At 42.5% G+C, this 27,326-nt stretch overlaps 1 protein-coding gene across 5 annotated transcripts in view; it reads left to right on the top strand.

Moving 5' to 3' along the window:
- Positions 1–26,151, top strand: part of ntn2 (netrin 2) — a 43,907-nt gene extending 17,756 nt beyond the window's left edge. For all 5 annotated transcript variants that reach the window (XM_026178735.1, XM_026178736.1, XM_026178738.1 and 2 more), the window contains 5 exons: positions 8,497–8,685; positions 13,074–13,223; positions 15,635–15,688; positions 20,517–20,591; positions 20,675–26,151. In XM_026178735.1, coding sequence (XP_026034520.1) covers positions 8,497–8,685; positions 13,074–13,223; positions 15,635–15,688; positions 20,517–20,591; positions 20,675–21,060 — 854 coding nt within the window. In that variant the 3' untranslated portion in view covers positions 21,061–26,151. The remainder of the gene's footprint in view (positions 1–8,496; positions 8,686–13,073; positions 13,224–15,634; positions 15,689–20,516; positions 20,592–20,674) is intronic.
- The last annotated feature ends 1,175 nt before the right edge of the window (positions 26,152–27,326 follow it).

Genomic DNA, 27,326 nt, shown 5'->3' on the forward strand with positions numbered 1-27,326 from the left:
CTCTCACTGACAAGGGGCAGATGGTTATTCAATCCTTATTAGAATTTCAAAATAGGCCTCCATCCTTTCACAGCACCCCTCCTCCTCGTCCTCCTCCGCCTTCACCTCCGCCAAGGCCAAGCAGAGGTCAGGCCCGCGTTCCAGTCATGGAGCAGATTCATCAAGACACTTTTTAGAAACTTACTTGTTAGAAATGACCTCATTCTTAAACATCCCACACATGAAAGCATGGCACAGTATGCGTGAAGATGCATCAGCGACTGATTTCACAGATGAGCAACGTTTGTGTGCTTTTATTTTGAAATGAAAAGCTAACATCACCAGAGCACTTGGTACCTTAAACTGGTACAACATGGTCAGCTGAACTTTTTTTTTTTTTTTTAATTATTATTATTTTAATCTGACTGTAGAGGCCATTATGAAATGAATCTTAGTAAGATGCTAAATATAGATGGCTAAGGATGTACGTTTGTTCCATTTTCCTAATTTCACTAAGTGACCTCCGCTGCCTTTGCCATGGAGGCAAAGGGGGAAACGATGCTTCAGTTACTTTTGTTTGTATGTGTGCTTGTTGAGGGGGCGTGGGGGTTGGTGAGCAAAAGAAAGTGATTTTTTTTTTTTTTTTTTTTAAAGAAACCTCCTGTGCTTTCAAATAATTACACAGCCGCAGAATGTTGTTTTTAAAATCATGCCTCTGGGATAGTTAGCGTGAGACACGAGAGTTATGGTATGGCGAGGCCAACAAACATAACATTAGGCCTCTGAATTCTGTTTTGGTGGGGTGCGCGCGCTTTAAGAATTTGAAGCAGGTCCTTTAGGACAGCAGGATTTGGTCACTTTGACTGTAAGCTTTGCTCTTTGCTTTTATTCCCTCTGTCAGTATTGCAGCTTTGGTTCGTGGCCAACCCGCAAGGGACTGATGCAGTTCTCATTCGGCAAAGCCACCCATAAAGGCTTCCTGGCAAGAATGAAGCGCGGTTAAACAAACGTTCAGGACAGCAAAGTGTCAAATAACAGCGCTTAATGTCAGCCGGGTTAAAATGCTGGATGCTCCGCGGCTGCCCGAGGCCAAGGGAGTGCGCGTTAGTGTGCGTACGAATCTCCTCGCGTCTGTGCATGTGTGAGAGCCACATGTAATCTGGAAGTGTGATGTAGCATTTCATCCCGGTGCCAAAGCAAACTGGTGGAGCTGCAGTGTGTGTGCCCACCCTGCTTTCCCAGGCCCACATCAACTCTCACCCACAGATGGTAGCAATCACCTCCTGAGGTGCCCTTCACCTCCAGCGTTGTCTTTGCTCTCTGTCCTCGTTGTAGCACACACTTCAGTGTTCCCTCTTCTGCCTGGACAAACTCACGCCTGCTGTTTTGTATTTCATCTATTTCGCCTCACTGATATCAGCCTCCTCCTTCTATCGCTGAATTCGTCATTTCGTAATGTTTTTCCTCTTCATATGTTGTTGCAAGTGTTTGTGTTCTCTTGCCTGGAAAAAGAAGAAGAAAGAAGTAGTATTTTGGCTGCCAGCCGGTATTGCTGGTGGCAACAAGTTTCAGAGGGTATTAAAAGAAAGTATGTTTTAGTATGAGCTCCCTTTTAACAGGTTTTCATTCATGTCTATACCTGACTCAGACGGTGGGGAAATAGACTGATCTAAGCAATCAGTCGCTGGCATCGTTTGCATTTTGTGTACTGCAATTTGAAGTGAAGTCAAAAGAAGACTGCATCCATCTCCACTGAGGAAGTTCAGCCCATGAATACATCTTACAGACCGGATCTGTAAGTCAGGCTACCTCTGCTTCTCACTGCTGATTTAAACATCACCTTTACGACTCCAAAGCCGCTTCAAATGTTCAGCTATTATTGGGGTTTGAGCCACGGTTCTCCACCATTTCTGCTGTCATCTCTGGCCAAGGTGGTGAATTTTCACAGTATGTTCCATCTGTCACTTTCTATTTCTATTTCTAACCCAAACAGGGCATCTCGTGCAATGCCCAGAGGCTACATCATGCATGTGTGTGCCAAGAGTCAAGGCAAAAAGTAAAAACTGCTGCACTTTACATTGGTTCTTACTGATTCTCCATGATGATTTGATTGCACAACATCCTCTGCTGCTTCTCCTGATTGCATCTTATTGACTGTGACAAGGAAAAAAAGAGCAAGTAAGAGACGGAAAGCAAAGGCAGTGGCAGGACAGAGATAACGATGTAGGGATGTGAAGTGGACCAGTGAGGGGAAACAGAGCTAAGGACTCAAATCTCACTGACACCAGGCCCCCAACCTGGCAACCCTCCAGACTAATCTTGTTAAAATCTCTCCCTGCCTGATGCCATCCAGAGAGAGAAAGTGGAGATGCAGGGGAAAAGGTGGACGAGAGCGAGGGCCAAGGCAGGAAACGAGCAAAGGAGAGACGAGCGACCAGCATTTGAGATGGGGTCTTATGAAAGTAAAAAGAGAGGAGGGGTAGCAGAGGTATTAAGGGGACTCTTAAGTTCAAAAGGGCTCCTGAGAGCTTGCTCTTAAGCCAGCGGCGTGAGGCTAACCACAGAACCCATCAGAGGGAGGGGAAGTCTGAGAAGTGGTATCATATCTGAAATTGAAAGATGTCTGTGTGTATGGGGTGGGGGGGAACAAGAAGCTCTTGCATACTGTACTGAGTGTGTAATGCACCCAGCCGGATTTCCTGTTAGTCCTCAGCTCTGACTCTTTAAGTCATTGTCTCAGCTTGATGTCCACAGCTCATTAGAGTCTACAGATCCAGCAGAGCTTACATCTGCTTATGACTTTTATTTTTTATTTTTTTACCCTCAGTCCATATTATTTTGTGGGCAGTTATTACCTCTTGAGGCACTTATCACTGGTGTGTGTGTGTGTGTGTGTGTGTGTGTGTGTGTGTCTCCACACTGTACACTGGCTTGGCTATAATAAGGAGCTAATTAACCGGGTGTTCCCCTTGGTGCCCTGAGCAGGTGGCTGGAGCAGCCAGGTGGAACTCGGCCCAAACACACACACACGCGCATTGGCATACACACATACACACACATGATGGCAGCAGCCCATATAGCAGAGCCTGTTTGGCCAGGCGAAGAGAGCACCCAAGGGGGGCTGCTGCAAGCAAGTCTGGACTGTGGCATGGGCCAAGAGGGGAAAGGTGGTTGGTGTGAGCGCACTCCAATTTTCAAGGACCAATTTTAGCCATGGGATTTGTGTTTCGCACAGGCATCCAAAATCAATTGGCTGTGCTCACTGTATACGTACGGCTTGGCTTTTGTTCGGCCTGAAGGAAAATCGAGGTTAGATTTATCCCAGAGATATGGAGTGGATGCAAGAGGGGTGATGCACTCACAAACACGCTCGCATTTTTTGTTGTTGTTGTTGTTGAGCAGAGTCTTTAATGGCCAATTTGGCATTCGTACTTGACGAGTCAACACGCGAACCTCTTCGGAGCACATTTCCTCGTAGAGGCATCTTAACACAATAACCGATATTAAGTGGTGTGGTGTGTGTTTAATTTTTTTTCCTCTCGATCTCGAAATATTTCCTCTTGTTTTGAAAAACACAGATCACCTAAGATGACGAACTGTGTAGGGGGAAGGTACCGGGTCGAAACAAGAACCGCAGATGAAAGTTTTGCACTTGGCACCGTTCGGTTTGATGACAGTGTGGTGAAACAATTCATTGCTCTAAAATTTTCCAAAGGGTTCTCCTCCTCCCTCCCTCCCTTTATTTTGGTCTCCGCATCCCTCCGTTTGCCAAGCCTGTAGCCTGTGTTTGTTATTTGATTTCCACGACAACACGAGAAACCAGCTTTACGCATCCTCGAATTGGACACTGACCCACGGAGGAAAATCGTTCACTTTGGGGGGCAATCACAGACTCTTTGCTGACTTTGCTGCCACCCACAGAAGTCCTCCCCCATACTGAAATGACTCCCCCCCCCCCCCCCCCTTCCTCCTTTAGATAAAAATGAGTCTTTATGCACAGCACTACTACGGAAGCTTTGATGTGTTAATGAATTGAAAAATGGTCTTCAACAGAGTTCAGTTATCCCTGCTGAGCCTAATTTGGTTGAGAGGGTGTGCAGTGGTGGTGATGGTAGGGGGTGGCATTTTGGTGGGAGGTGGTGTGTGTGTGTGTGTGTGTGTGTGTGTGTGTGCGTGTGTAGGCACTTCAAAACAAACCCATAAACATTCCAGGATCTTTGGGGCAGCTGTAGCTCTGAGTTAACAGCACGCAGGGTGTGAAGTGCAGGAAAAAAAACACATGCAGGTAGCATAGAAACACCTACTTGCTTTTAATTTTTTTTTAGTGCTGATTTTCTGGGATTTGTTCATTTTTCTCCTGCACTTTTTTTTTCTGCATCCATCCCCATTTGCGTCGTTCTTTTACTGTCAGATACTAAACTTTTTCCAATTCTTTCTTCCTGAGACAAAATGTCTGGATGTCGTTAAATCCTTTGCAGCTACACGTGCTAAATCATTTAAAGGTTAAATTCTGGAGCTTTCTTTTACATTCTCCACACTTAAGCGTGTCCAAGCTCAGTCCGGTCTTTGTTGGCCGATCTTATTGCACAGCTGTAAATCTAGAGGATGCCATAAGAGGTCCGCTGGTACTTCAGCTGGGCAGAAAACGCGATCCATCGCTTTCATGTTCTGCTACAAGGTGTTAATGGTCACAAGTGCTCACAGCTGTGTGTGTGTCTGAGATGCTTGATCACAATCACAGACCCCTACCTCCATGCCCCCACCCGCTTTCCACCCCTGCAGCCCCAGCCACTCAGTGTGACGTGTGTGTTCTTTGTCACATTTCCCTTAGAAGAAGTTGGACAGGCTGTTTAGATCTTCACATGCGCACACACACACACATGCAGGGAGTCTCTCACCAGTCGATGTATATTGTTTTTCCCACTCAAACCTGGGACCAACCATCTCGCCATCTAAGAGCAGACTAAGGGTTAAAAGGCTTTGAACTCATTTTTCAAACTTTGTTCAGGATTAAATTGCCCCGCTCCCCTAACACTGCCTTCATATTCCATTTTGGATAATTCTCCAGGGTTGAGAATTAATTCTGATCTTGGACTCTCCAGAGTATGAAAGCACAGCAAATAAATCCAGCAGGGTCTCTACACAAACAGCGCTGCCTTGATATGAATTTATACATAAAACAGTATTTTCATTAGCTCGAGGATTCCATACAAATTGGGCAACATAATAACCAGATGGAATTGGGAAACAGTCTGGGAATGTGCTCCCCTTTTTCTTCCAGGGCCCGCAAGAGGGTGAGTCGGGGGGAGACTTGGCCTCTTTCCCAACCAGGTGCCAGGCTTTCCTTTGAGTGTGGACAGCGATATGTATTGCTCACCATATGTGGGGTACTTATTGCTTAACATTTGCGCTTGAGGGATTCTCCTCCAGTGAAGTTGTCCTTTAAGTGATTGCAAAAGGCTCAGATCATTGAACTTAATAGAACTGGAGAACTGACCTTGGCTGGAGCAGAGAAATGAAAATCATCTGTAAATTATTGGGAAATATGTCTTAAAGGTCACACATTATACCATTATCATTATAAGTTCATCTAAGTCTCATATCTCTCAAGAATGTGCATGTCAAGTGTCAGCTTAAAATACAAAACGGATTTCTCATCCTGCAGTGGTTGTACAAACACGGTCTTTGCTGTGTTTTATAAAGTTTCCCTTAAATAAAATAGGGGCCTTGGCAGTGGCAGCTTATCTGGAACAGCGCTGTGCCTTCTCCTGCCATTGCAATAGATATCTCAGAACAGGAAAAGTAAAGCAAAAGAACTTTGGTTACCCGCCATAAGCCCAGATCCTGTAAGTATAGACTTACCCACTGTCTTGTAACAAAACTCCAGAATTCAGCCACACGTCTGAACCAGAACTGGACCCAGAGCAAGGAAAGAGTCTTACAGAATGAAATGCTGCACTAAATTTTCACATAATAGAGTTACCATTTCTGAAATCACTTGCATTATGGCTATTTATTTTCCACTTATGTACAATCGGGCTAACTGAGTTTAGCCCGCACTACAGGACATGAAGAGACATGAAAATACCCACTTGTAGCAGGCTCAGTATTAAAGGCATTTTTTGCTGGCCTTTTGTATTCTAACACAACGCTGGTGAGTAGGCGTATATACTCAGGTCGTGCAAATAGTTGCCAGATTAGCTGTGCAACATGCTAACAGTGTTTTCCGATCAGGCAAGAGTGGGTAAAGTGTACTGCATTCATCCAACACTAAACATTAGTTTGATTGTAGTATTTTTTCAGATGTATAGCTAAGAGCTTTACAGAGCTACAGGCTCAAACCAAAAAATAAAGAAGTAAAGGGTCATGGAGTGGGGGGGGGGGCTTTGTTGAAGATGAGGACTGTGTAGTTGTGACATGACGTTATGGAAGGCCCTTATAAGTCGTTTTTAAGGTAGTTTCTGAACACAGTTTGAGTAAATCTCTATTTTTCTAAATCACTTATAGTCCACCTTTACATATTTGTAATGAAATGGGTACTGAGATCTCATTTTCTACGAACTTGTAACAAAATAAGTTTAAAAGTTCTGTGTTCTACAACTGGTTTCTTATTTTGTCAGTAGTAAACTTAATTACTGAAAAGATTTATATAATTGAAAATAAAAAAAACTGATATTTCCCAAATCTTTGGAACAGCATTGTTGTTTTAAAGGAGTGACAGAGTCATTTAAAAGATGATTAATTATTAATTGGTCTTTATATAAACACTAAAAACTTATAAAAGCGGGGGTTTAATACATAGAACATAAAAGTGACGTTGGACAAAATTTTATTCAGTAGTAGTGGTGATGATGATGATGATGATGATAAACTACCTGTTTTCATTGCCCATTATGGCACTTAATTACTTAATTTTCTTATTTATTTTACTGTTTTGTGTCTGTGTACAATGTATTTGTACATACTGTCTGTGAAAAGCTCTTACAAACTTTTATTTACTTACTCAACACAAAGGTGTAAAGGTACCATGTTGTGGTTACAGGTGTTGCAGGTGTGTTATGTACCATTTTTATGCTCTTTAATTCATACACAGCCGTAGTACCTTAGTAGCTCGGCTTTTTGCCTAGCAACTTCAGAGTGGTGACGTGTCCTCATGAAGTGACTGCACCTGGGCAAGAAATAGCTCTACAAACAAACAAGATATAATGTGTTAATTAGTGAGGGCTGGCAGATTTAGTTGCCGCCGGTCAGAGCCAGGCTAGGTGTTTGGCCCTCGTAAGAGGCTGTTCTCGCTAGCTTCATGTTTATCCATCTGGCATGAGGATGGTGTCAAACTTGTAGCCCTGCAAATATGATCATGTATACACGGAGTGAGTGGGTAAGACAGAAAATATACATTTCACATGTTTCTGTAACTGACCCCTCTGCGCCTTACCCTCACCCAGTGTGTTTTAACTTAGTCTCTGTTGCTACATCCTTCTTGTTTTATTCTAAACATTTATTGTGTAGTGAAATCTATTTCCTTGACGCCTCTCCAGTTTGACTAAAGTTAATGAATATCACTTTCTGTTGTGATCCTCTAATACTTCTGCTTTGCCACAACTGTTGACATTTTCACTCAAACAGCTCTGCTGTTGTTTACCGCTTTTCAAATGCATCTGCAGATAACTTTGAGCTAAAGCTAAGCTCAGCGACAGTTGACTTTGAAGCCACGGCCAAGTCTTCAGGTTCCAGGTCTGACTTTGATTTAACCAGCAGAGGTTCTGGATCAAAGTCTTACACAAGCAAGAAGTGTGGGTTTCTCATTAGACTTCTCAAATGCAAAACCCCCACGTTTAGATAATGAAAAGAGTTTATCAATAATGTCAGAGTTGGTGAACGCAGTTTTATGCTGAGGAATCAACGGAAAAGACTTGTGAGCAAAAGAGACATTAAGGAACCAGCTGGATTTCAAGGGTAACTGGGAGAGCTATAACCACCCCTCACATGTCCCATATATCCTGCTCGCCTCATTTAGAAGACAGCTAGCTCGAGCCCATTCCTATATCTGATTTGGTCTCGCTTTTAATAGATCTAAGAAGTCTTTACTCATCAGTGATTCATGAAATTAATGTCTCTCTTTCCAGTGATTAATAACTAATGGGCTGAGAGAAGCCGAATTCATTAATTATGAAATGGGGAAAATGAGCTCTGCAAATATCACTTTTGATTGATGAGTTCTGGAATAGCAGCCAAGCCCACAGATGCAGCATAGATTATAAACCACTTATTATTATTATTATTATTATTATTATTATTACACTGCCTTACTTGAAAATCTTTCCCAGCTCTCTTGTGATATACATACCCCACCAGTAAGGATATATTTTACTGCTGAGCGTGCTCCATGTGAACATTTCAGCCTGCTAAATTTATGTTTGAACCCTAAGATAAATACTGAGAAGTTATTGTAAACTTTTGTATCTATCCTCCTCACCCTTGCCAATACCATAACGGCTTTGCTCTTTCCCTCCGCAGCGTGCAACTGCAACCTCCACGCCCGCCGGTGTCGATTCAACATGGAGTTGTACAAGTTGTCAGGGAGGAAAAGTGGCGGGGTGTGCATGAATTGCCGCCATAATACCGCAGGACGCCACTGCCACTACTGCAAGGAGGGCTTCTACAGGGACATGGCCAGACCAATCACCCACAGGCGAGCCTGCAAAGGTGAGAATCTAACAAGAAGTAACAGTAGTGTTTATGAAGAACTTTATTACTAATTTTCCAACGTGGCTTTCAAGATAGTCTGTGCTATTTGCTGCATGAGCTCATTCCTCCTCTATACTTCTATTAGGCTTCAGTCAAGCATACTGCAGAACTGTAGCACTCATTCATTTATCCTTGATTATGATCAGAGCTCGCTCTTCATCTGCTGTCAGAAATATAACACACAAGTGGTTTCCTGGGAAAGAATTACCAACCACAAGTCACGAGCACGGATCGCTTCGCGTTATGTCAGTCATTAATAGAGTAGAAAATATTTGTTTATAGATATATGTGATTATATGAAAATGTCCCAGATTATTACTTTAAATGTAGTTTAGCTTTTTCTTTGGCGCTACTCGGTGCTAAATGTTTACAAAATGTTCAAACAAACACTGATTGAGCCAGTCTATGTGTTTGAGAAAGGGGAGAAGTGGTAATATTTTATGAGTGGAAACATATGTTGTCATGGCAACTCTTACTATATATGTATATATTAAAAAAAAAAAAAAATCAGCATGTCTGATTTGCCATACCATAGCAGAGAGAAATGATTTGATACTATGCCTGGAGTCTTTCTGGCCACCCCACCGAATGTTTCCCCCCTTGCCCACACACCACATAATATTTTCATGTAACCAATGCATGTCTCATGGAAAATTGATTTCATTATTTCACATTTGCAGTGATATTTTTCAGCCCCATATTATGCTGGAAATATTGCAAAAATAACACTTGTTTCCTGTATTTGATGCTCGAGAAAATACTCAAATAAATAAGAGTGTTTTGTAGCCGTATGATCCAGATGAAGGTTTAAAAAAATCACTTCCAGAACATAAAAAACGGCACTAGTGAAAGCTGCCAACACTCATAGCCATGAAGATCTCCTGGCTGTAATTTCACGGTGGGAATCTCTCACTGGCTTCTCGTCAGTTTTCCTTCTGCAGCCTGTAATACAACACCGAGAGGTTAGAAATGGCATGATATCAGGCCGCAGTTGCCCATGGTAGTTTCAATGAGATGTTGAGCCATTCATCGTGTAATGGCCAAAAAAATTACAAAAAAAACCCCTCCACAGCGACTTGGTCACATACCTTAAAACTTAAGTCATTTGACCTGTTAATGCACTGAAACAATAACAGAAAGGGATCTGCTGCACCCCTGACAACAGATCCGCTCTGAGATGTGCATCCCCATGTGCAAATGGTTCTCTCATCTTTCATTTCCTGCAGTACGTGGAAGCATAATGTTTTCACACACATGCAGGCCACTTGACACTACAGTTTGTCTGCGATCCAAGTCAAGTGATCAGGTTATAAACAGTTTAACACCCTCCTTTCCAAAAGCTCCAGATGTGACAGAATCCAAGCTTACATTTATAAAGCTGAGGGGGCCAGCTCCATGATTGATCCACAGCATTCTAGGAGATGTCATTTGCTTTTGCTCTCTTTTTCTTCATCTCTGTCTTGCCAGATGGTTTACAACCAGGACCTCTGATTGCACCCTGACTTATGACTTCCCTCACTCTGCCTTTCTACAAACCCATTAAACCTTTGTCTTCCTCTTATTCTCATACCAGCATCTATGATTTTCTTTCCAGCCCTTTGCTTTCCATGTCCTTTCTGCCTGTGACCCGGTCGCGACAGAGGTCAGGGGTGTGGTATTGTTGAAGGGGGTGCGTGTCATGTCGTCATGTCTGAAATGGAGTTACTGCAATAAAATACAGGTGTGTTCAGAGGAGGAGGTGGGAATAGAGGGAGGCTGGTGGGCGGTACAGAATCTAGAAGGGGTTGTGTCTGTTACTGATCAAACTTGTCCAGGTCTAGTTGTCTGTTCACAGTGTGAGGCGTATTTGAAGGAATCTAAACACAAAATCAGGATTCCGGAAGTAACGTGGATATTTTAAGTCCGCAAATCTGAAAGCTACTTTCCATGACAGCAGACAAAGGCAGTCTTCCATGTGTCCTCACCCCCAACTGCTCTCAGCGGATGGCTGCCCAGCCGTGAGCCTGGTTGTTCTGGAAGTTTCTTCTAGTTAAAAGGGAGTTTTTCCTTCCCACGGTCGCCAAGCGCTTGCTCATAGGGGATCATCTGATTGGTTGGGGTTTAAGTATTAAATGCCTTGGTGTGACTGTTTTTGTGATTTGGCGCTACATAAATAAAACTGAAGTGAACAAAGTGCAGTCACCACAAGTTGAGTAACACAGTCACTTAAAATCACTTGAATCACTTAAAACAAGCAGACGCCTGAGAAAGGGACTGCAAATCCCAATGCAGCGCCTGTCACATCTGCAGTCACATGGGCTTGAAAAGCCATCAACATCTGAGGACATTTTTACAGCTTTCTAACTGGCTCTAGCCTCTGCACATAAAACCTCAGAAAAACAGTTTGAGGAAGGAAGGCTGGGGGTTAGACTGACACGACCAAACCCCCGTCTCCATCCTGCCTGCCCCTGACAGCTCGTTCAGATCTGGCCGTTGCTGGTTATTTACTGAACAATGTGAACACTGACAGTAACCTCTGAACTCCAAACAGTCAGAGTCTCAATTAGAAGGGAAGCGAGGGGGTCCTGTGCATCATTCGCAGTTTGTTTATACTGACCAGCCCTGTCAATGTTAAGTGATCAGTGCAGAGACAATAGCTTGTAAAACTCCTTGCCTTTGTCACACGTCTCTGCAGGAACAACTTGGGATTATGACATGGGTCATCTCACATGTGCTTTTCCTTTGGTCTGAAAGCGTTTTTCATTACTTGAAAAACGGTAAAAGTTGACGGACCAATGCACTATATCATTTGAGTTTTATTGAGAATGCAAACTTCAGGAAAATCCCAAATAGTTCCTAGCCAGAAGCAGAAGAAACTCTGGCTCTAAATGAAGGTGGAGGTTGCTGGCACAGCATAAAAAGGCGTCTGGTGACCCCCGGCACCCGAATTAGTCCTGCATCACACCCTGCCACATGCTTAACGTTCTTGTCCTTAGTTCAGTCGCACTTTACCAAGTGCCTTCAAAGCTCAAGTTTCCCATTGGAGTCTGCGTGACTCAAATAATGGGGATTTTGCACTCATGATGAAGCATCAGATTTACATCTCGGCTTCAAACAGTGTGCAGCCACTTTGACACCTGTAGACTTCGTTGGCCTTGCCAGAAAAGGCAGACACGATTCTAAAGATCTGAGCTGAGCTAATCTCCTCACACCCTGCCGTCATGCAGACACTCTTGGGTCAGTTTCAGCCATTTAAACGCTCGCGTTGCCGATCCAACAGGTGGTAGGGTCCTCTCCTTTGTTGTAGCAACTTTTAAAAAAAAAAATCTGCGGGCGCAAATAAACACATTAACAGTTTCGTCAGGTGGTGGGAAGAAACCGTGGCATGTTAGCAGCTGCCTTTCCCTGGCAAGCTCTGTAGAAGTCTGCTGGATTACAGGGTTTTTCCCTTGTATGAAATATTGGTCCTTCTTGCCTTTTCTTGATAAGCCTGGACAATTACAACTATTGTGTTACAGCTGAGGCCCTTGCAAGTTTGCTTTTGCCTTTTTTTTTTTTTTTTTTTTTTTTTTTTTTTGTTAGTCTGAGAGTATTTTTCCAAAGTGTCAGACTGAAAACAAAGGGGGAAAAGGCAGAGTTTTCCTACTGGGTTTCATGGCTTATTGTGTTTTTGCTTTCACACTTCCTGTGTTCTTGTAAGCTTTTGTCAAATGGCTTCAACCAACACTCTAGGCCTCATATGATTAACTGCTCTTCATACATCCAAAAAAACTAATGAGTTAAAGTGGCTTAAATAAATCACCTAGAAAAGCAAACCTCAAAAGTCTTGCCAAAGTGAGGTGACCGGAGCATTGCCTGTTGGTGTTGGCATTTGGTGGGCATCCACGGAACTTTTGGGAAGTGATGAAACAGCAGAGCGTGTGTTACCAGGCAGGCAGGCACTAGGCTGCATGCAGCATTTAGGAAAGAGGAAACGAGCATTTGGTCTGCATCTCCTGCTGAAACTGATGCACTACATGCATCGTTCACCCGATCTAATAGCTTTCTGTGCTTTTAGTTGTCCTGTAATGTCCTCCACACAAATATCTTATTTCTCATCAGTTTTCTGGATATGCATGCAGTTTTTCACAATGCAGTAGTTTGAGAAACCTAGGTATAAAGGCTAAAGACATGTGGGCCCCCAAACATTCAGTATTAATGCAGTCAATCAATCATTAATCAATAATATTTACTGAATGTCGGAGGAGTTTTGTCTTATCATTTTGCATTTTGCAGCAGGTTTGATGAACTGGTATCTCTTATCTCTTTTATCTGCCCCACCACCCTCCATCCCTCTTTGATATCTTCCCCCAACCCCCCCACGCCAGCTTGTGACTGCCACCCTGTGGGCGCAGCAGGCAAGACATGCAACCAGACCACAGGCCAGTGCCCCTGCAAGGACGGTGTCACGGGCATCACCTGCAACCGCTGCGCCAAAGGGTACCAGCAGAGCCGCTCGCCCGTGGCCCCCTGCATCAGTGAGTAACTCAGACACACATCCACACGCAGCTACCAGTTACTGCATGCGACACTGATCAGATCGTCATGGTTAATTTTATCAGCTTGCCTGTGACTATTAAAATCTGACAAAAAGCATGATCCATAGCTAAAGGCAGCACATACCCAAACCATGAAGAATACAGAACATAAGTGAAAACATACTTTTATGTAGTCTTTCTGGCTATCGGACAGACATAACCCAAGTGTGTGTGTGTGTGTGCGTGCGTGCGTGCGTGCGTGCGTGCCGTATTTGGATATATTTGTGAGGACCAAAAATTGGAATGCTACACTACTTGTGGGGACAACAGTCAGTTATGGGGACAAAATGCCTGTCCCCACAAGTTTGAAGGCATTTTAAGTTTAGGCTAAGGGTTATGGTTAAGGCATTAATTTTTGAAAGGCTAGGGTAAGCGGCTAGGGAAAGACTTTTGTCAATTAGATGTCCTCACTAGGATATGAAAGTGTGTGTGTGTGTGTGTGTGTGTGTGTGTGTGTGTGTGTGTGTGTGTGTGTGTGTGTGTGTGTGTTGACTTGCATAGCCACTGAAACTGCAATGACATTTCATGGAGAAGAGCCCAAAACGTGAGCCAAACGAGCGCCCCAGCATAAAGTTGGGTTAAATTGAAACGCGATCCATGCTAAAGGAACAAAGAGGCATACTGTTGTTAACGCTTGTGCTGTTATTCTACTTTCTCTTAACTATGTACCATATGTGTTTGTGTGTGTGTGTGTGTGTGTGTGTGTGTGTGTGTGTGTGTGTGCTCTAGTAGCTGTGTTTAGGTTTTTGATTTCCTGTAACAAGCGAATGTGAGTCCACGCAAGTTACGAATTTTGCCCGTGGGCCCAGCACGTGTCTGTGCCACATTGCAAACAATCAAAAGATAGCCTCCACCAAATCAAGTCATGCCGCGCCGCCCAGTGCCGTGACCAGCTCTGCCACACTGCCACACGGTGCCATGTTGTTCCTCTTGCATGCAGCTCCGAAGCAGATGGCGGATAGGCAAGAAGGAGAAGACGACCGTGGTCATGGATGGCAGACTATACTCGTTTAAGTGCCATTAGGTGAACTGTCTATCGAGAACAAGAGGAATAGTGGGTGTGGGCATGCTTAAGCTATGCACATTATGACAACCCTGTCTGCCATTATAGCCTGATGTCAGCATATTACCCCTGGAGGATACTGTATCCCAAGACAGAAGACAAATCCATTAAGAAGCCAATTAGTATGATGGCAGCAACCCACATCTGAATGATCCTTTCATCATCTGTCTATCTTCACAAGATGTGGCCATCGGGGCAAAGGGTCTCAAAGTGGCTTCTAGCAGCTGTGCCTGCCTTCACAAAGCTCCGTGCCCTTGTTTGTTTTTGTTGGCAGGGTGTCCATAATTTTAGAGAGACAACTGCTGCTTTTGCCTCAAAACAGCTTTCCAAGAAACCCCCCTCTGCCTCCTGCCAACACACTCTCACACACTCGGTCCAACCCCTGAACCTCCAAATCCAATCAAAAGCAGATCCTCTGGGTGGATGCTAAGCCGGCGTTCCAGTAATTCTGTTTACGGTAAAAGGAGAGGGGCCTGTTGTTAGCATTAGCATTTGTATTGGAAAGATGCATAAGATTAAAGGAGAAGTCCTGGAGGAATTCTACAAGGCACTTTTTTTTTTTTTTGTAGCCAGCGGGCACAACAAGGGAGGGCTGTATCTGTCTCAAGATGATCCCACCAAAATTGCCCCTTTGCCATCCGTCCATCTGTCTATACATGCTTGCATGGAGATTGCACAGCAGTGTTAACCCCACATCTGTTAGAGGAGGATGAAACTAATCTAGTGTAGCCACCTTGCCATTGTGTGCCTACTTTCAATGCGCTGACTCCTCCAAACTGGTTTATGGTGTGATTCTTGTGAAGCATCAACTAACATTGGACTTTGATTATTTCTTCCAGTTAGTCTGAAGATCTCCTTAAAAAAAGACACTGAAACCACTGCATTAGTCTATGGCATGTATGGTTTATTTGAACCGGTCTTCCCTCTCACCACCAATAAGTATTCCTGTCAGTCTCTTAGCGTTTATCTAGCACGTCTGTCTGGAAAGCCCTGTGTATTTTCATAAGTTTGACATATAGTACACCACAAACCTACTGTGTGGCAACCCTGATTCTTCTTCTTTTTTTCCCCAGTGACCTCAAATAGCACTTTTTACTTCTTCTCAGTACTATTTCCCATCCCACCCCCATATTTGGGATCACATTTAATGAATTTGGACACACTTTGTTTCTTTGACCACACGTGCTCTCATTGTAGGCCGGCAGCCAGATCATTTCAGACATACTTAAAAGGTGTGGACTTAGAATTAATCGTTGAAATAACTTTGTGTTTCTTGTGCGTGTTTCAGAAATCCCTGTGGTCAACCCCACAGCTGTCGTGAGCAGCACAGAGGAACCAGCAGGTTAGTATATACTCCTTGCACCTTGAGCACCCCTACTTTATGAGAGGAACAAAAACATAAAATACGTGTCCAGAAATATTAAATATTAAGGCGTGGAATAAATATTAATAGAGGGCGGGTTTGCTCATTTGAAGTTCTCAGGGAAACGATTGCACTGGGGACGGAAAAATTTTACATTGTCTTAAAAACCTGTGTCCTTGGCATAGTTTCCCCAACTGCTAGCCTCAAGTTAGTGGAGACACGCTGTGCTCAGACTTTAAGTGCAGCTTTAAGCCAAGGGCAGAAGATAGGCAGCTGAGGTGATTAATTACAGTTTAGTTGGGAGATATAGTGGAAGGGGAACGTTGCGAGGCATGAAAAGAGTGTTGGCAAGTAACTGGGGGAAATTTGTTCAGTCACTCCCTCTAACACTCTAGGCTTCGGTCAATTACCCTGTCCGCATTTTTCATTCTACAACTGTTTGATTTAAATGGTGGTGTTGATTTGGAAACGTTGATTCATTAGTGGATTTATATCATATATTATCACTGAAGCGGCAGACTGTGCACCCCTCCCAAATTTGCTATTACTGCCATTCTTTTTAAAGCAATAATGGTTTTCTTGTTTTTATGTCCTTTCTCTTCTAAAAATAATACGTATTTTCAGAACCCTCACAATAAATTTTCCAACTTTAACTTTCGACTTAACTTTCGAGGTTGCATGCTATAAATTTTGAGGACTCGATTCATAGAGTTCAAGATGTTTATAATGGCTCTTACCGAGGTCCACATAAAAGGCCAAAATTGGTTGTACACTCCAAATAAAAACCTCCAGATATGTCTAATAGTGTGAAATGAAAAACATTCTTCTGGTGGAGAATTCGTGAAGTTTCTAAGGTAAATGTTGTAAACTAGCTAAGCTAAGCTTACCGGTTACTGGTTAGCTTAGCAAAAATCCTGGACAAAAAATGGGGGAAAGAAATGGTGTATTACAACAGATTAATCGTGGTAGGTTAATTATTGAGATTTAGAGCAGATAATTGCATAAAATAAATCCAATTGGGATCAAACTTTACCTAAATGATTTCAATTAGGTGAGGTGAATTCTAGCCAAAGATCTTTCATCTCATTTTTTTTTACCATGACTATGTTTACAAGTGAGTGTAGTTAAAGTAAACATAAAATCAGGTCTTAAAATTATGTAAATACAACCTCAGAAGAACAACACATGATTATACTGTGTTATTATTTTTAAAAATGCTAACGCAGAATTGTGTGTGAAAGTACACCCTCAGTGTGAGCATCTCTATAAAAGCTGAAGTTCGGACAGTTTGCAGGTCTGGAGTATTCAATTGTGTATTAGCACAACATTAAAGAAGAAATGCATCAGAAATCATCTCAGAGAAGCAACTGATGCTGCTCACCAATCTGCGAAGTTGGAACTAGTAATTTGAAATCCATCATTGTAGAGTGAGAAAGATTATTCCACTGGTGAAAAACATTCAAAACCGTTCGCAGGAGTGGATGTCCCAGCAAATTCACCCCAAAGTCAAGACCGTACAATGTTCAGAGAAACTTCAAAACAGAAAGGCTACACCTCAGACTGCACATGCCTCAGCATGGTCAATGTTAAGTTCGTGATAATACGATTAGAAAAAGACTGGACAAGTATGGATTGTTTGGAAGTGTCTCCAGGAGGAAACTTCTTCTCTTTCGAACATGGCAGCACAACTCAAGTTTGCAAAATTGCATCTGGAAAAAATTCCTTTGGAAACATTGGAACTGACAGAGGGTGTACTTTCTTTTTACTGTGACTGTAAGTCCTGAATTTAATTTTCCTTAGACTCGCAGCTTCTTCACTCATTTACAACTTGTTCTGTATAACCTTTTACCGCCATCACTTGGGTCTTTTTAACCCAAAGAAGCAGAGTCCAGCCCTTTCTTGTTTACTACTTTCCTGGGAAAATGTTACAGGGTCTAAGAACACAAGAGTCATTGATTGTCAATTCACCTCAGCTTCTACCAAACACACCAGCGCATTTCCCCCATCTTTCTCCTTCCTAAACTACCACAGAAAGAGCTTCACCATCAGAAACCTAAGGCCCCCAAAATCTTTTTGTGTAAGGGGCGTTGGATGCAATTTGTCCTTGTCATGGCACAGTGAAAGGGGCTCAAGGGAAAGAGGGCATCGAGAGTCTTGGAGCCAATTGTGCATGTTTTCAGCAGGCTGGCCTTCTGGGTCATTGGGCAATTCACCGAGAGCTTTTCCAGGTGATCACCCAGCAGTAAGTAGTGCTTCATGGGAAAGAGCATACTGTCGCCCCAGCCAGAGTTTCAAGAGCAGGTTAGCCACTGTATACAAAAACAGAGACCTACATACACAAAACAGCTGTGATCTAATGAAATCCATGCTCATCTCATGCACATGCACGCCTGTCACAGCTGCATGCATACTTACATGAATACCACATACTCTGTACTAATGAGAAAGCCCTTAAGTAGACTGTGATATTCTGCAACATTTATTTAAAGTAAAACGTACACGCATGCACCACACACCTTTGCACTCATCCACACCTTCACTCATTGCAGCGTATTGAAAGTCATCTTCTTTCTCCTTTTGTGTTTCCCTTTCTTTCCTCTCTCTGGCTAATAAAATCTCCAGCACTCTGATATACAGCCAACCTTTCTGGACGTTTTAATGAGCTCCTCGGTCCCCCATTTCTTCCTCCTCCTCAGTTCTTCCACAAAAAAAAATGAACAATACAACACCCTTTCACTCATACAACATTCCCAAAAGGGTCATTTTTCTCTTTTTTTTTGTTTTTAAACTTGGACATTTCATGTCCAGCGATTTTTATTTGGTTTTCTTTGGAAAGCAAAAACGGCTAAATGGTTATTCCTCTTGAAGGGAACGAGAGATACCAGTCCACTTACCAGCGTGTGGTTTGTTGGTGGTCAACTTTTCACGTCCCTTCATTAGAAGTGACTAAAACTCTGTTTCTTTTGCAATTTCAGTTCACCATTTTCATTTTTTTAAAACTTATTTTGTATCCTTCTCATAGATTTTTATTTTTATGCTGTGGATCCAAAATTCAATGAGTCACAGAATCCAGCAGCCTGTGTCAACCACAGATGAGTCTTACTAACAAACAACAGCATTTTTCTTTCTGCAGCTCCAATGGCAGAAATTGAGTTAAAAGCACAGTGAATGCTTTAAAGTTTAAAAGGGATTCTTATCATTGTTTTAGCGCACTTCATCTGTTTAAGCCTATTTAATCATGCTTATCTTCTCAGTTTCCCTTTCCTTTTGCTCTTTGTTCTTGCAAAACATGTTTTCCGATCTCCGAGAATACAGACATGGCAAAACAAATATTTCAGGACTACAAGAAAATAAACCACGCGATGTAATTACATGCATATGCTTTCAAATCTTTGAAGGGTTCTATAACACAACTGAGAGTTTCTTTCCGACCTTTCTGGTCCATTGAAACTGCTGTACACAGCTATTCCTCAACATAAAATTACAAACAACTTCTATATATATATATATAATTTGTTTGTTTTTTTTTCTTTTTTTAATTTAATTCAGGTTGCAGGTAAGCTGTGAGTCATATAATAGAAGGAAAGGTGGCTGCTCAGGTTCCAAATGCTGAAATCAAGCGCCAAAGTGTTTCCAGCGCCACATGCCTGCTCTTTGGCCAAAATCTGCATGAGGGAAAAGCTGGATTGAAAAAGATGCTGGAGGACACAGAACAGCTAAACCAAACCGTGACTGGCCTTAAAGTCGGTCAGAAAAAGATCAGAGAATGGTCATCCAGCCTAGAAATCAATTTTGACTGTCATATTCATAAACGTAAAAACCACATCATTTGCAACCCCACCTACTAATGGTCAGCAGAGGTCATTGGTCCAGTGTGTGGTCTTAGTTGTCACTCTGGCAGCCAAGGCCTATCCACATTCATCCAACCATGACCTGCTTCCACCACGCTCTGCCTTTTCTCAAGGCCCCGGAGAACATGTCAAACTGAACACTTTTACTCCTCTGGTATGTTTCACTTGCCTCCCAGCACTGGCTGTTGCAGGGATTTGGATGTGTGATTTGTCAGAAGCTGTTTTTTAGCACACAAAAACCACACCAAGCCCAACTATTATTTAGCGCTGCTCCAGTTTTCCTTTCAGCCTTTGGCAACATCAGTCAGTTTGTAAAGGCAAGTATAAGTTTACTCAGTTATTATAGAAAAAAATACACATGTATTTAAAAAGTAGATCATGCTTTGATGTGTATTTTTTGTGTTTATAAAAAAATGTGAAATATATTAATGGGACGGGGAGTCAAAGTTGGCCTTTCTATATAGAAATCAGCACATATCACAATGTTATGTTTATATTTGCTTGATCACTGCGTTTTATATTTTAAAGTGATGTGACACTAATTATGCATTACAATGTGTTAGTAAGACTGAGCAAATATGAAAGATTCATGTGCTCCTTTGGTACCTTTTTCACCAATACTGTGACTGTGCCTAGCCTATAAATGCTTAAACACATTTCCACCACAAAAAAGAAGACTGATGACTTGTGTCAAAAATCTGTCCCAAAGGGAGGGTTCACAAGTGACTGGCATTTTGAGTCTGCAGATTCTGTTGACCATGATATTCTTCCCAAGGAAATCACACCGACTTCTGTTAGTAACACTATGCAACATTTGGTTCCCAAATCTGTCAAAATGAAGGATGGTTTTCAGTGCACCAAGAGAGAACTGGCCCCAGCCACATGTTGGTGGAAAACAAGCACTGGAGTCACTGCCTGCATTTCAGGTGTGAACTTGGTTGTCCTTATTTTTGCAGATTGTGAGTCCTACTGTAAACCAGTGAAAGGCAACTTGAAGATCAACATGAAGAAATACTGCAAGAAGGATTATGGTAAGAGAGCAGAATTCCTTTCCATACCATTAATTAAAAAGCGTAAAGAGTTTTGAGTGTGTTTCTTGCAAATGTGTTCCCAGCTGTCCAAGTGAACGTGCTGGACATGGAGACGGTGGGTGACTGGGCCAAGTTCTCCGTTAGCGTGGTGGCTGTGTACAAGAGCCGGGGCGAACCCTTAAAGAGAGGTGACAACATCTTGTGGGTACACATGAAGGACCTTGCCTGCAAGTGTCCCAAAATCCAGATGAGCAAACGATTTTTGGTGATGGGTGGCGCTGAAGGTGGAACGGGCCCAGGAGCAGGTCCAGGAGTCGGGCCCGGAGGTGGAGCCAGCAGTCCAGGGGCGGAGCGCATAGGCTTGGTGGCCGATAAGAACAGCCTGGTGATCCAGTGGAGAGACGTTTGGACGAGACGTCTGAGGAAGTTCCAGCGCAAGGAGAAGAAGGGGAAGTGCAGCAAAGCATGATTGGGAAAAGCAGCGTCCATCCCTACCTCTCCCTCCACAGCACTCAATCACAAATCCTGACTCTTGACTTCTCTTATCCCCGGCCACTCGAGTCCTTTCTTCTCCTCCATTGTGGGAACGCTGCACATTACAAAGACTGCATGTACCCTGCCTGTTTTAAGGACCACGTTTTGTGTATATTGTATAATTATTTTCATTTTTATTTTTCAAGTTTTTTTTCATTGTAAGGCCACTTGTCTATTTGTCCGATTGGTTTGCCTTAAAAAGGGACCATTAAAAAGGGTGTGAAGTGTAGACAAAAGCAGGCGCCATTTCCCCCCCTCGACGACGGCAACTGAACTGTCCAACCCCCTGCTAAAAAATACAACCCCCTGACCTCCACCTGTCAAAACTGCCTGTCTTCTGCCATTTTAAGGTATTTCCATGCAAGACTACCAATGCTCACCCCTCACTGTTCTCTGAGGATTTTATTATAGAGTGTTTATCACTTCACAGACTGATATCAGCAACAAAACAAGCTACAGATCTCCAGCTTGGCCACCTCACACTGATGACCTTCAGAATTTTCCTGTCAAAACAGGCCTAATTTCTCAAGGTCTTTGCAGTATCTTCTTTGGACTATAGGACTTCTATGTCCTACGAGGAACCAAGGGCTCCCTTTGCAGGGACATTTTCCACAGCAAACCTCAGTCACACCACCACTGCTGCTGCCGCCACCACCACACAGCCCTCACAGAATAAACTGCTCACGTAGGCTCTTATACGGTCAAGTGCCCGATGTCACTGCTCATACTAGAGTTTGTATATCTTGTGTGGCTACTTTGCTATCTCAGCCATCCACATCCTTATTTGAGATGTATCCCTTTGTTGCATTGGGCACGAGTGAGTCACATCGCAGGCCTCTTCACCACTGTTCCCTCTTATGAGTGGTTTATAAAGTCACCATCATGACTTATGGCCTGTCACTTTGTGGAAGATGAAGCGGCGCAGACCGAATTTCAGAACAAAACCAACTTTTCCATTGAGACTTTTGCGCTTCATGGATATTCTCTTTGCTGGGTACAGCTCTTCCAGACGTTGCTGTGTGGCCAGCATCACTTATGTCTTTAAAAATGGCCGAACATTTCATTGCGTTGACTGATGAAGACTGGCAGGCTTTTGTTTGCCACAACAAGAGATTGAAACAAGAGTTCCTTTTTCATGCAGTAAAAACACAAAAACAAGTTGGATAAAGAAAAGACGTAGCTGTGTTGTTGGGTTTTTTCGTTTTTGTTTTTCATTCCTTGCTTAGTATTTCGACAAAATGAATGAGCCTGGAACATTTTTAGTGCTCACTGATTGTATTATGACATGAGAGGATCATATTTCAGTCCTCATGTGCTTTGTTAAGTTTGCATGTTTGTGGGGTTTTTTTCTTTTTTCTTTTGCTGGTCCATCAAATCCTTACAGGGAGCAGAGAGAGGTAAACTAATATGAGCATGAAGATCCAAAGGAAAACTTCCCAGGTCATCTTCCACCACTTGCCCACCCCAAATGCATAACCCTGTCATGCCTTGCCAAATAAGAGTAGTCAGTTTTTAAATTCAATTAAGAGACTATGAAAGTCAGGACCAACGAATTAACCGCAGAGAGACCCATCTGGTTGCTCTCAAGCTTTTTATCTGCCTTTTGCAGTTATTTCATTTTGTAAACGACTTTACAATTTATTTAAATAGAGTACAATATAAACACACAGTTTAGTTGAGGGGCACATCAAGCTCACATAGCATTGAGTGTTCCTACAGGCATCTCATGCTAGCTTGTGGTTACGCTCCTTTGGCTTTGGCGGCATGTTTGGTTTGTCATTCCTCCAAAAGTGTCTCTCCTCTGCTCTCGTCTGTGTGTCAGCCACAAACTCCCTCCCTCCCCCCCCCCCCCCCCCCCCCCCCCCGAATTCTCCTTTTAACCCATTTTGCATGTTGTGTATTTAGTGTTTTAGATAAGTGAAAGCACAGAAAGAGGCTTCCAGACTCCTCTGTGGTGTATAGTACTGCACTGTAGTTCTTGTTTTCTGAGAATGTAAATCAATCTGCAAAGAAAAGACACACAGGTAAATGGTCTGATTGTGTTTATGAAGTGTTATTAGAACTGAGGACGTCTAATGGCATGATATTTGATGCTGTTATGAACTCTGAACATGACTAGATGTTGTTCAAACGATTGTGGCTCTTCATGCTTTTCACTCTCATCAAGACATTTTTTGTTTTTGTTTTTTATAATACAATGCAAAAACAAGTTGTAACCAAAATGAATTATAAGCCACCACGACTTCTGATGTGTGACAAAAAAAAGGTTTTCTATGGCACTATGCTGAGGGCACAAATCCCACTGATGGAATTTCTCAAAAATGCAGAAGCAGTCCTTTATTTATGTGTCGGCTGTCCTCTGTGACCTGTCAGACAGGTGGTGTTACAGTAGCACCCGTGTCCGCATCTTGGTATGTAAGTCTGGCATTACAATGAATTGTCAAAATATTTGCCTCAGCTCCTTGAGCACCCAACACCCTCGTGAAGGAATTCCACAAAATTCTTTCTCTTCTAGTTTTCACGTGATATGTCACACTATAGGAACGCTTCCAAAAGAGGCTTTTTCCGATGCCTGTTGATCATTTTTGCCAGTTCAGTTTACCCAAAATGCTGGATAGTTCTTAAACTATACACATGTATAACTATCCTGCCTGCAAATCTTTAGAGTGTGGCACTGCATGGGAACACATTTAGCCTAAGGGCCCCGTTGTACCAGCCAAGCAGATAAAAGTGTACAATCATGTCAGGTTTTACTGCTCACATGGTCACAGATCAGACGGACATGTTGTAAGATGACTTGGTGGAGAAAAAAGTATAGATGGAGGCGATTTCCCTTATATCAGTGCCGATGCAGAGGGTTTTTTTTTCAGAGTAGCGACACCTATTGTTCCGAGGAGTACTGTAGCAGCTTCCTGCACCATAAATGTTTAGGACTATGATGATGACGTTGCCTGTGGCGAACAAACAGACCAGCGTGAAAGGTATACTGAGGCATCCTGTCATGCAGCTACTGCGGACAGATCACACCAATCCACCACAGCAACTGATCTTGTCAATAGCAATAGGAAATAAGTTTCACTATAATGATGTTAAACAAAATGTTACTGGTGTGTCACTTCTGCCATAAAACATCTGAAGCCAGCAGCTGATGGATCACCATGTGTTAGCTAGCTAGTTTTAGCTAAAGCGCCCTTGCCTTTGTTTTAATAGTTGAGAGCTTTTTTACCTTCAAATCTAAAAGAGCAAATCAAATCAAGATTAAGCATGTTTGTGCTTTTGCACTGCAGTGTAAAGTGAAGGAATCTCCACTAAATGCACTATATGGACAAAAGTAGTTTACCTCACACCTACAAGAGCTGCTCAGGTACCAAAATCCATGTCGTGAAGCTCCTGGCACACAGCAAACAAGGTTTGCAAATCTGCAGTTACTGAGTCACAGGTGCACCTTAGCGGTTGCTCTGTAACCTCACATGGCCTTCCACTTTGTCACTATTTCTAAACACACCCATGTTTGCGATAATACCACCGATAGCTTATCGTAGAATATCTGGAAGAGGGGAAAAAATTACAAATGTGATGGATTTCAATGAGCTCTTTAGAACTGATCTTTCACAAATGCTTGTAAACGCAGACTGCGTTGCTAGGTGCTTCATTTTATACACCTGTGGCAATGGGTTTGAAAACACTTGAATTCATAAAAAGGTGTGGTCCAAAATTTTTTATCCATGTAGAGTTCAAGTAAAACATCACCAGAATGGAGCGGGATCACATCTTTGTGTGAATCCTTTAAAAGGGTGATCTAAACATTCATGGATTGTAAAAGATGAAATATTTACACGGTTCTCCTGCAGTTCTGTGGAGGGTCTGGTATGTAAGCTGGAAAAAAAAATACAGTTTTCCCTGCAGGCCTCTGCACAGGTCACATGATCGAAAACTACGAACCAGCTTTTCCTTTTCTTAAGTGCCCACCCTGAACATCGAAATCAAAATAGGTTAAAATTGGCCAGATTTTGTTCGAGTGGGGGGTTAGGGGGTGGAAGTGTAGCGCTTGTGAAAGCTATTTTGTGAGCCTCATAGAGAGAGCCATCCTGTTGTTTTATATTAACAAGCCCAGCAGCTTGGCAGTGGAACTGAGACCATAACTGCTTCACTTTGCTTCCTCCCCCCTGTGTATTTTTTTCCACAGCGTTTATAGCATTCACAGGTGTGTGAGTTTGTGTGTTTAATTAACCTTCCCGAGCAAACAAGTGACACACACAACTTGCAGAGAGGTGAGAGGAAACTTATTTGAAGTTTAGCGTTTTTGGGTGGGGGTAGGGTTCTGAAACGGTCCATGATGAAGAATTAAATCACACAAATTTTCTTGGTCAACTTCCCATTGTTTGTTTTTTGACTATTTTTTTTTTCTTTGTGCACATGCGTCATTTTCATCCACACATTTGGCTTGTCCTGATGCATTTTTTTTTTTTTTTAATATTGTAAATATGTACTGAACTGCCTCTGCCGTTTATGTTGTCTTTTGTAAAGCATCACTTAGCCTGGGATGACTCACATTTATGGATGTACAAACCAGATGATTATGGATGTTATATGGATGTAGAAACCAGGAACATATGCTTTCGTGATCACGACCAGAAGACGTGGTTCAGATATTACACAGAATGTATTCCTTTCGGTTTTATGTTGTTTCCAGACAACAACCACCCAATTGTAAATGACTTTGAGGTGAATGGAGTAAAAACGTGACTGACTGGACCCTCTGCTTTTCCCATAGAGGTACAGATGGAAACTGACACACAAAGCCCACCATGTCCTGTTACATTAATGTCCTGGGAATAATGGTTCACTCACACAAAAATTGTCCACCTACCTTTTTGGGGGGAACAAAGGGATCCTGCCCTCAGTCTAGCACTGCTTTTCACTTCTGTTATATCGAAGTCTTCCTTGTACATTTTCCTCTGAGGCAATGAACCACTGACTTTTTAATCTAAATGGTAAAAAATAAATTATTAGGTAATGAACTGTGCGTTGTGTTGATCATCTGTCTCTTTAATAGCGGCTATTAGCCTTAGCTGCAGAAATTATATAAAATTGATCATGTGTGTTTTCTCCATTGCTCAAACACAGTTGGCACTGCTCTGGTATGTTTCCACTCACGGGGGCTAGATGGGGGTTTGAAGAAGAGAATATTGGGTAGAGCGGCTCCCCTCCTCTATGAACGCTGCAAGAGCTAAAGCTCTGTAAATAAACAATGAGGCGCACACACACAGTATATACACACAATTTAATGCGTTCCTCACCTTGGAGGAAACCCAACTCCAGAGAAAGGCTCAAAGCAGGAATCTCCTTACTCTCTTTCTCTTTTTTTTTTCACCTACAGTGTCCTCTCTTCCTCATCTCCCCACCCACTAACCAAACAGGCCAGCTCCATCCATTCTCCTGAAGGTAAATTACAGGAAAGCAGTCATTTATCATCACTCTCCCCAGGCATGGCCACTGAGGCTCTGAGAATAGAGGTTTCACAGACTGGACACACACACACACACTGAAACATATCTTGAATCTCTGAATCAAGCATCTCTCTCCTGGACATCCTGGCCTTCTATCAAGTTGCTGTTTATATTGAGTTCAGTTAACTATACACCAAAGCAAAACCGTCTACAACCAGAACAAAACTGAAAATCCTTTGTCCTGTAGGACATTCAGTCATTAAAGATGATCAGCATTTACATGAGCAAAATATTGCCTCAGTTCTTCGCTTCTTCTTATGAATAACAAAATAAAGATGTTAAGATGTTGTTTTACAAGGCACCAAGCTTTCTCCTTTTTTTTTAATCTCTGTGACAACCAATAACCGAGTCCCAGACCCCAAACCCACTTTGATGTCACCCTTTATTTTGTAAAGTTCATTTGAAGCCTCAGCTTTAGCTTTTTGGCTACCATTAACTATTAACATATTGGGATGGGAGGGTGGAGTCCTAAGCTATCAATAAGTCCCAGTTACCTTGGTTAGCAAGGTTTATCCATAGACTATACTAGTGAATCACAAAGATAGGGGAATTCTGTCACATACAGTTTCCTTTTTCTTTCTTCAGTTAGAAACAACATTGAAAATTTGACATTTGAGTCTTCATAACAACATTTTACAAACTGCTGGTTGCTACATCGATTTTTAGCGATTAATCTTTGAGTGGTCGAAAC

This window comes from Astatotilapia calliptera, chromosome 8 (genome assembly GCF_900246225.1).
Source record: "Astatotilapia calliptera chromosome 8, fAstCal1.2, whole genome shotgun sequence".
NCBI lineage: Eukaryota > Metazoa > Chordata > Actinopteri > Cichliformes > Cichlidae > Astatotilapia > Astatotilapia calliptera.